General features: G+C 38.4%; 1 protein-coding gene across 1 annotated transcript in view; it reads left to right on the top strand.

The window, feature by feature from the left end:
* lgr5 (leucine-rich repeat containing G protein-coupled receptor 5) overlaps positions 1-10,640 on the top strand; it is a 68,942-nt gene that overhangs the window by 22,257 nt on the left and 36,045 nt on the right. Inside the window, exons 2-4 of the mRNA XM_015381618.1 lie at positions 2,697-2,768; positions 7,654-7,725; positions 7,905-7,976. Of these exons, the coding sequence (XP_015237104.1) occupies positions 2,697-2,768; positions 7,654-7,725; positions 7,905-7,976 (216 nt within the window). The remainder of the gene's footprint in view (positions 1-2,696; positions 2,769-7,653; positions 7,726-7,904; positions 7,977-10,640) is intronic.

Raw genomic sequence — 10,640 nt, 5'->3', positions numbered from 1 at the left:
CATATACTAAGTTACCACACCAGTATATTTATATGAATACCAATACAAACAAACATTATAAAAAACATTTATAAAAACAAAACAGAATTCATGTACTTTTATGTACTTTTTGTACATAAATCTTGGCCTTATGAGGCTTTGTGAGGGTAAATCTGTGTTTTGCATGGTCCAATATTATTCCAAGAACCAAAAAAAGAATGTGCCAGTTTAATAATGGAGAAGCTATTTGTCAGATTTATATTTTTTTATATATAAAAACTATTTATTTTCTGAGAATATGTTTATTTGAGAGCAACTATGCAAACTAAAAAAACATCTAGAAAAAGTACACTAAATTATATTATTTTCCATGTGAATCCCAGATTGTTTCTTCTTTGCCTTTTCTAGAAAGTGTTTTAAATCAGTCCTACCTGTCTTTATCCATGCTGGGTCAGATCCTGGTATTTTAAAAAGGAGGCAGGGAAAGTAGGATAAAGCTTTAGCCTCGCTGCATGCAGATAGCCAAGCCTTCTTGCTAAACCGGGTCCTGGAAAGGGACGTTTCTTGCACCATTTTTCTCTCTCTCTCTCCAATATGTCTCCAACTCCACCGACTTAACCTGTCAATCACCTACAAAAAGTCTGCGCTGTGGCGGAAGGTGGTGAGCAAAAACACTTCCTGTTACCTCAGGTCGCAGCTCTCCTGCACCCCGAGCTCTCCTATACCTTTGTATTGCAGAGGAGCTACTGCGCATGTACGACGGGAGTCAATGGGCAAAGATTTTTGCGCCTTAGGCCGAAAATATGTCAGCAATCTGACGAAAAAAGGAAGGACACTTTACTAAACGCTTTACTTAAAGATTAAATATTTATCTTGCAAATCTAAAAAATATATACTCATATATTTCAAATTGGAAAATAAAATAAAATCTTGTTTTTTTCTTTTTTTATGTCTTAGTTAGGGTAATTGGGGTGCCTTAGCGCCCTCTACTGATTACAACCGTTTTAGATTACGTGACCCAAGAGATAAATGCAGACTCATTTACCTAATTTACAGCAGACTCCCTCACCAACTATTGTCTTTTGAGACCCACGTTTTTCTACAAGAATCTGGATTGTTTAAGTTATCTTAAAAAACATGTGTACTGTAACGTGAAATTGGTTTTGGACAGTAAAAAGTCCAGGGGACATGTCCCCTTTGTCAGAGTGCAGAGTTCTTATTAAACCCATTGAGTCTAATGTTTTTGGACCAAGAAACATTGACTAAATTAAAAAGGTGATTTAACATCATTATACGATACAATCAGTCAAACACTTTAGGAATGAAATGATTTCACAACACACACACTGGCTATTTATTTTTTTTATTTATTTATGCTTTTTTCAGCAGTAATTACTTCAACTATTTTGCTCAGTGAGAAGCAGCCAATCAGATGTTAGGGTTTCAGTGGAAGCAGTCCTAGTCCCGCCTTCTTGGCTTTGATAGGTGCTTGACAATTTAACATATTTCATGGTTTGCTTGATTTCAGGAACATAACTGAATTTATTATATCATGAAATTATGATATTTACCTCTTAAACTGTCATTAATACTTACACTGAGGCTCAAAAAATTGATATTGGATAAATTCTTTATTTATTTCCACCTGTAATAAATCAATGGCATAATTTAAATCACTATTTATTGTATAGTGCAATTGGTCACCCTACATGTCACAGTATTTTATTTACATGGATAAAATTTAAAAATCTTACAGTAATTTTACTGCTTTGTATTTACATAGAAAATATTCTGTTGTTACAACTAATTGTGGATCCGTTGATGCAGAGCAGTGATTTAATTTTGAGATTTTTAAAACAAGAACCCATCATATCCAAGCATTTCTGTGATTTTCCTTTTTTTTTTTTTCACGGTTCTGCGACTGTCATGAAATCAGGTCAAAATAAAGTTATTTTCATGTTAGAAGATTTTTAATTTAAGGTGACAAAGCTTTGCACATAGAAGCAACGGGATGTTTCATCAGTACTAAGGCAGCAACAGATGCTCAATGCTAATGTTTTGAAAATGATAGAAAAACAGGTTTAATGGTTTTACTTCTAGGAAACAAATGGGCCTAAAAATGGTCGCTACGGTAATTGTTTCCCGTTAAAGACAGAATAATTTTTTAAATCCTGGTTTTCTGAGGATAAACTGCAGAAACCTCCCACATTCATTCATTCCGGCTCTCCTTCCCGCTTTTCCTGTTTTCTCTCCATTTCCAGTCATTTCTGCTCCCGTCTTGTTTCTCACTCAGGTGTTTGTCGACTCTTTGAAGGAGCTGTAGATTTTCCTCCCCGTTTTTTTTTTTTTTTTCTTCATCCAGTTTCTGATTTTGGCTCAAAGCCCGCTCGACGGTCCTCACAGAGATGGAAAAAGTTACCGGAGGTCTGGGTTGTGGGACCAAATGTTTTTGCACGTGAAGCTGGCTGAATGGCCTCAGTGTTTCTAAGGAGCCGGCTTTAATAATTCATGAGTCGTTGGTCCTGTTTTTACTCCTGATGTATGTTTTTGTTTGTGTTCAGATGTTGTTTTATGCTGCTGCATTATTTGAACCTAAAATTCTCTTTTTAATGTCATTTTATGACTTTATGAATGCAGATCCTGTATTTAAAAAAGCTTGATTAGGTGGGAATAAAAATAGCTGAAAGGTGCTTTCTTTTTATCTGTTGTGTCTGCAGAGATCTCAGCATGAATAACCTGACTGTGGTGTCCAGTGGAGCTCTATCCAACCTGCACTTTCTGGAGGAGCTGTGAGTCACTTTATCTTATGTTCATCATCCGCAAAAATGATCTTACCTCACATGAAACTTAATATGTGATCTCAGCAGTGAAATATAAGCAGGTCTTCTATGGGTATTTGAACTATGTTGTGTCAATTATTAGATTTTCATTGAAGTTTATACCTCTTCAAGTTTTTGTGTTTGAAATAATTTTTCAGAGCTTTGATTGGCCTGCAGCTGTTGTTTTTATTGTCAGGGTTTCTGGTTTTTGGTAAATAAAAATCCTCATCTCCCGACATTACTGCATAGAGAAGCACCTCCTGCAGCCACAAGTCTAGGACTTTTTTTGTTTTGTTTTTCTTGCATCTATTAGGAGGAAACTTGTCTGACTTGCTGCAGTTCTTTGAGGTTTGCAGACGTTTTTGGCTTTCTTCTCCCTAACCATTCATTCGAGGTCCAGACTTTAACTGGACAAGCTTGATTCTTTTCATTTTCAGTTATTCCGTTGTATATTTACTGCTGTTCTGCTGATGACCCAGTTTGAACCAAAGGAGAAACTACAAATCAAGCCCAGATCATCACCCCTCCTCCTCCATGCCAGCTGATATAAAGGGTTTAGTTTTTCCCAAAACATAGAGCTGAGCATTATGAGGATTGTTAGAGGTCAGACTCCATCTTTCCACCGTTTTTTTTCATTTTTTTTAAAACATTTTTTATGTTTAAGTGTGATTTCTAAATAACTGTTACTTTCCGTGTTGTTTGAGGTTGGTTTTCCTCACTTTACCTGAAGTTAAATGATCACTTATGTCTTATAATGCTGTGAAAGGCTAAGGTTGTTTAACCTTTCTATTTAGAAGATTTTTATTTTATTAATGTTTCCATATTTTACATGCCTCTAAGTGTCTAATTGGAATTCATTTTCATGCATTTATCTTTAGACTAATTTTCTTTTTTTTGTCGATCTATTTCTAATGTTTTGAATTGTTTTATAGCATGTTTTTTGCCAGTTCCTCGGGTACCACTGTCCTGCAAGTTTTAGCCGTCTCCTCGCTTCTCACCTGACTAACATGAAGGAATGATTAACAGGCTTCTGCAGCACTCAGTGTCTGCTGAGGAGCTCATGCAGTGGTACTTTAGGAACTGAATATATATTATTAAATAATTTATTCAATAATTATAAAGGAAATAAACACATCATAAATTGTGCAATATTATTCACAATATTGATCACTCTTAATATTCATGTTTTCTACTTATTATTTGAAGCCTTTTTAAAATTTCTAATCTGTTTTCTTTTTATTTCCCATGTTGCCATGTGGTAGCTCTTCTAATATATTTTTTATCATTATCAACATTTATTTTTTTTCTACTTCAAGTGATTTTTCTAAATGTAAATCATCGGTTCTCCCTTGTTTGGTCTTATTGGTTTATATCAGTCAATCACCTTCTTTAATGGCTGCAGTGATCCATAAACATCCACCTGGTCATGCAGAAAGGAGATGCAGAGCATATTAGGTGTAATATCTGAGGATGAGTAAAGGTAGATAATGCATCTGATCTGTGGTCAGTGACCATCGGAGGTCTGAAGTTTGGGTGTCTGAGCGGGCAAGCAGATCAGATATCTTTAAGGATGCGATGTGTAATCTCATCTCTCCTCACCTCCCAGCAGCATCGTGTCAAGTATGAGCGTTTTCCCAAAGCCGGGCCGTACTAAATTAAAAACCATCGAGGCAGCTGGGAGAGACGGGCTGACCTCACTGAGACCTGAACATGACTCTGGCCGATGTTCTGCTCTGCTGCCAGCTGTGTGTGTGTGATATTTGTCACGGCGGCATGAGAAACGTCACTACGGCGATAGGACACCGCAGGCACTCCGAGAGGCTGAACTCTGCATGGCCTCTGAAAAACAAACAGACCTGCAGGATTCATTATCCCTCGCTGTTTTTACTCCGCTTTGGAAGTCCAGGCTTACTGGAAGATTCTTGCAAACACAGAAATTAAAACCTGGCCTGAATTCAGAGCTCCTCAGGATGAGGTCCCTTATAAAAGTATTCATGCATTCAGAACTCGTCCACGTTTTATCACCATTTTTTGCTTGGTTTTTTCTGTCATATTTGTATAAGGAAAAAGAAGAAACCTGGTTTTACAACACTTAGAAATCTTATCCCTTTACTCCGATAGCCCTAAAATAAATCCAGTGTCATAGTTGCCTTCACAATTAAATTATTACTTTCTCATAGGCAGGTCAGAAAATCTGAAAAATTGGAACTGAGAAAGGGCAGGCCTCCACCAACCAGCTTATTTTCCTGTGTCACCATGTTAAAGCAGCCTTTAGCAATATTTCATTATTTCAGATTACAACTGTTAAGGCTCAGAACAGAGGATCCAGGAATCAAGGCAAAACAGACAGTGGGATTATTCGAAAAGTGTTTATTTAAAACCGGATCTACAGTAGCAGCAACTAGGGCGTCTAAAGCAGAAACCTCTGCAGGAGAGAAACACCAAAATAATCTGATGGAGAATGGTTATGAACACGTGAGTCACTAACCTGGTTTGACAGTTTAGTCCGTGCCCAGAGAAGAAGGTTGATTCTAGCCGCAGTGGACGCTGCCAAAGAGGTCCAGATGATGAAACCTTCAAGGCTGCAGAACTGGCAGGAGGTGAGATCCAAGCAGACGAAGAAAGGCAGGATAATCCATGTCGAAGTCAGGCAGATCCAGGTTCAGTCCAGAAGAAGAATCTGGCAGCAGCCCGAAGACAGGTTGGGCAAACAGATCAGAACAGGGACAGACGGGCTCGAAGGTCCAAAAGCAAAACTGGTCAGGATCAAACAATCTGAACACAATCAGTTACGCTAGAAAACTCTAACACCAAATGCTAAAGAATAATCTGGCACTGATGACTGGGATCAAGCAGTTTAAGTAGGAGCTGGAACAGGTGGATATAATGTGTGGTAATGAGAAACTGGGCGGAGCTAGGCAGGATGAGTGAGCAATCAAGCCAGTCATCAAACCAAGATCATGACAACAACAACCTTAAAAAAAAAAAAAGAACTACAAATGTATTGGTGCTAATGTGTCCATTGGCTTGTCTCCTACATGATAATCATAACAAATTATGTATTTTTGTTAAACTCTGTAAGAGGAGCTGTGCTTAGACATCCTCTCAAGTAAAGGATTGCATGTATTGATAGCAGATAGAAACGTCATGAGGCCGGGCATACACTGTGTGATTTTTATTTGATTTTTTTTAATTGTTGCACGCACCTACAGCTCCCACTGTACAACAAGTTTCGTCGTACAGTGAGAGTTCACAGCTCACGATGGTTGTTCTCACACTCTGCGTCCCGACGCTCCTGCCCACACTGTACATATAAAAACCATATCGGACTCAGCTCCGCAGTGAGATGGCGCTACTCGAAATGAGTAGAAGAGGAAAATGAAGCTCATTAGAGATAAACTGCCTTGGTAATTTGTGCAACTTTGTGCTGAAAGCCCTAAAAAGAAAAGATGACGACATATTTGAACAAAGACATGGCTGAGCAGACGTGGCTACTACGGTCTGTCAGTTTTACAGAAAAAAATCCATTTCACTTGCACTCCCGCCATGCTTCTGTGTTTTCATCTGAGAGGAAGAAGAAGAAGAATCATTGTTTGTGCACTGAGCGATTTGCCCTAATGGCCGACTGAATTTCAAACCTCCCGACCTCACGATTCCTGATCAGAAAAGGCCAGCAAATCGTACAGTGTATACCCAGCTTAAGGAACTATGATAGAAGGCATCCTGCTTCCTCCTTCTACATCCCTCCTAACTGCTTGCTGTATTCAGACAGCACTTATCATGGTGACCACTGACACATTTCCACTTAAGTGTGCAAATGGTGCATTCACAAGTGTGTTTTGAAAGTCAAAAAGGCTTTGCATGTAAAACCAGAGGGCCTGATGCTCAAAATGGGTTTACTGTGAACGCATCATTACGGATTTGCAGGATTTGAAATTAGGATCAATGTCCACAAATAGCCATAGGGTAGCTTAAGTTGGATAAATGTCTTTAGTTACTTTCTCTAGAGATATAGTGCTACCTTTAGGAAAAGTCCTAAAAAAATCATACCTTATTACAAGGTTAAGGAATCCTTTAAAAAGTTCTGTCTGTGAAACCGTTTCATGATGCCTTCCATTGCATTTAACCGTCTGAGAACCACATTAAATCATAGTTTCTTTCCTTACTATGGTTGGAACAGCGGCCACAGTGTCCAAATATAAAACATGAAGAAAAGGGTCCATGAGCAGAAAATGATACCATCACCTTGGAGATTACTTCATTTCCCAGTTCGGAGGTAAATGGGACGCATCGTTACAGATGAACCGTGGGCTGTGATGTTGACGACAGCTGTGCAGTTCTGACCAATAGGAAAATTAAACTGCAGTACCCATATTTTAATCCATAGGGGGCAGAAATCAGACGCTTTAACATTAAAATGTCAATATTTTCCCTAAAAAGAAAAACAAAAAAGTCAACATTTTTGTGGTTTAGTTAATTATCATTGAAGGACATTGATGGTTAAAATGTGGAAAAAGAAAAAATATAATGCACTTAAATTTTTTTTATTGTTCCTGAAAAGGATGTGATTTGTTTTTTTTTTTATGTGTAATAAAAGTTTCTTGGTCTTAAATGGACGAGTGGATTGAGGAAGAGAGAATTTTATTAATGTTTTATGAAGGACTTATCAGCAATGTTTATGAAGTAAAAATCAGGGCAGTGATTGTCAGGATCATTAATGTTTGCACTGTTGTTTTCTAATAAAGACAACATTATAAATCTACTCCTTTGCTCCTCTTACTTGAGTCCCTATGGCACAGAGGAAGACCTTTCTTAATAAATCAGAACTTTTCTCGTTCTTGTCTCTGTCTCTCAGACGTTTAGCAGGAAACGATCTGTCCTTCATCCCCAAAGGAGCGTTCAACGGCCTCTACAACCTAAAAGTGCTGTAAGTTCTCAGATGTTTATAATCCAACACTTCTTATCACTGTGGAGGTTTTCAAAAGGATAATTCCTACAAGATTTGAGTTCAGATTCATTCATTTTTCTTTTCACGCTGAAAATTAACTGCTATGCAGCTTTCTTTTCTGTTTCTTTACTAAATTTTTAATGTTTTTGTTTTTACAGTATGCTGCAGAACAACCAGCTGACTTCTGTTCCTGCTGAAGCCTTTAACAACCTTCACAACCTTCAGTCACTGTAAGACATGTTTGGCTTTGTTCCTTTACGAAGGTTTTAGTTCTGCTTCGATGCAACAATATTTGTTTCCTTTAATAACAGATTTGTAATTTATCCTCCATGTTTATTTGATAAAAAGACTGGAAACTCTTTATTTTCCAACACCATGTTAACCATTTTACGCTCCTGCTTTTTCACAGTAATATCAGACAAGAATAGGTAAATAACATAGAAGCATTTCAAATTTAAAAAGGATTTTATTGACTAAGAGAAAAACAATCCAAACAAACTTGGCAGTAACTAGAAATGAGGCTTTTTTCTCTAACTCTTCTTTGCAGAATAGTTTTTTTTTAAGCATGAATGGCAGTTTTCAGAGTGGCCAGATTTATATTAAAGTCGTAGGGAAGTCATATTTAAATCTCAAATCATTCTGGCTTAAACATGTATATAAATAAACCCTTAATCAGACGATATTGTCCCAAAATTTTGAACATTTCGATTTAAAAAAAAAATCCTGTCTTAAAATCTGTGTTTTTATGCTGGTCAGTTAGTTATACGTCAGCTTGAACACTTAAATTCGGCCAATCCTATATCAGTGGTCATCTGTCAATCAGATTTTTTCGGGTCATAGCATCTTGATTCGTACGTCGCAGCTAATATACGCAACGGTTGAAATAAAAAATATGAATCATTACTGACTTTACCATTGAGGGTAGGGACACAATGCAAATCCATCACAAACGTCGCCGGACGCATCCGCCACACGGCTTTGCAGCGCAGGGCTGCTGAACGTGCGTTTGGTGAACACTGGAAATGCTTTGGTTGTGAATGCACCACATTGTATAGGAATATCGGGGGCCTTACATTTCAGTTTATGCACTTTCATCCTTTAAACTCACTGGAAAAGATTGTCCCAAACTCACACACCCATGATAACCTATGGAGCAGACAGTGTGGTTCTCTCAGCCTGATTATACACAGTAATTATACTGAAACTGTACCCGTGTGTGTCTCTGTGTGTGTGTTTTCCAATAAGGCTTTAAGAACGGAGATGTCTTTAGGACGAAAGTCTCTAATTTATCTGATGGACGATTATGTGAAGTCCCATCCTTCTCGTCTCTCTGTGTCCAAACAGAGGAGCCTTTGTTAGGATGGACGCTCAGACAAACCCAAAGCTCTTTACATGTTTCTGCAGCCAAATGAAAGCCTTGTTGGGTTTTATAAAGCCATAGGAGGCAGAGCCACATTAATAAAGAAAGGCGACTCCTGCTTTCACAGAAATTATTATTTATAAAAGGAAAGGCCTGAGATATGTTGTTGCTACCAGAAAAGCCTGAAGCAGGGCCTGGATCCCAGGCTATTAACTCCTAGTCCCACTGGATATAAAGGACTGGGGTGAAATAATTGTTTTATCTATTAAAATGGTATGGTTTACAGCAGGGGTAACCAAGACCTAAATCCAGTAAAAGTCCTGTGGCATAACATTGTTTACAAACCATCCAATCAGAGCTTGAACTGTTGTGCTAACTAGAACAGGAAGTTGTTCCCCATGTCTTGTGTGTCAGAGGAGGCAGAGCTTCAACAGTGATGTGAAAACCTTAACCAATTAAAAATCAGCGGGTTCCGAATAAAGAAAATCAACAAGCAGTAAAGGTCCGGAGACATTTTTTGTTGTAATCCGTTATGATAAACAGAATAAGGAGAAAGAAGAAAAACCACTGAAATAACATGCAGGTTTTTATGTATTCATGTTATACATTGACTTTTAAAATAAAAAATAAAAAAAGATTTTTCCATTTTAAAATATAAAGTGTTTTTTGAAGTAGAGAACAACAATCGTTCAGTTTGCTATATAGACAATTTCCTGATTCCCATATTTTATCAAACACCTGAACTGACCGTTTGTTATTTTTTCTGTCTCAATGTTCACAGTGGGCTTTAGGCTGGTCTGCAAGGCTTTAAACCTGGTTTGAATGGAGACTAAGCCGTTCTAAAGCACATATCATGGTGCTCATTTTGAGCCTGGATCCATATTTATTTTTGATTCTGTTCATGGTGCAGAATCCTGCTTCACAGCAGCAGGTTGAGCCAAACATCCTCATCATCTTTGAACATCCCATTTCACTTCTCTTTTACCAGTTCACCGCAGTTCTTCCAGTGGGTCACACTTTAGGGCTGGTTATACTCCCTGCAGCAGATTTATGCTCAATTTTGAAGCGTGGTCTGTGCCACAACGTAAGACAATCAGGAACTAGCTGTGGGTCTAGATACGGCCGAGGCAATGAGGAAGTGGGGGCAAGATTGTCCGACAACGAAGGGACATGAGGGTGAAAAAGAGCGGGAATCCAGGTGGAAAAAGGGTGTCAGCGTTCTTGAGTACCTCGCTCTTCTAGCTGGTCCATCTTCACGAGTAATTTTCCGCAATTGTGGTCATTCAAACAAAACAAGCCGGCCTCCTGTCTGCGGCACTGTATGTGGTCACCTACCAGCGGCGTAGGAAGCGGGGGGGACGGGGGGGACATGTCCCCCCCAATATAAAAGCCAGGTGGATATGTCCCCCCCAAAAAATTGTACCGCAAAATATTAGATTTTGACATTTTTTTACTAGCGTGCTTTTATTTTCAAGGCGCAGCATAGCGTTACGTCACTGTGCTCCCCCTCTCCTCTCTGAACTGCTGATTGCGA

This window comes from Cyprinodon variegatus, unplaced genomic scaffold (assembly GCF_000732505.1).
Source record: "Cyprinodon variegatus isolate N-32 unplaced genomic scaffold, C_variegatus-1.0 Scaffold237, whole genome shotgun sequence".
Classification (NCBI taxonomy): Eukaryota; Metazoa; Chordata; class Actinopteri; order Cyprinodontiformes; family Cyprinodontidae; genus Cyprinodon; species Cyprinodon variegatus.
This window is presented reverse-complemented; position numbering and strand designations above follow the sequence as displayed.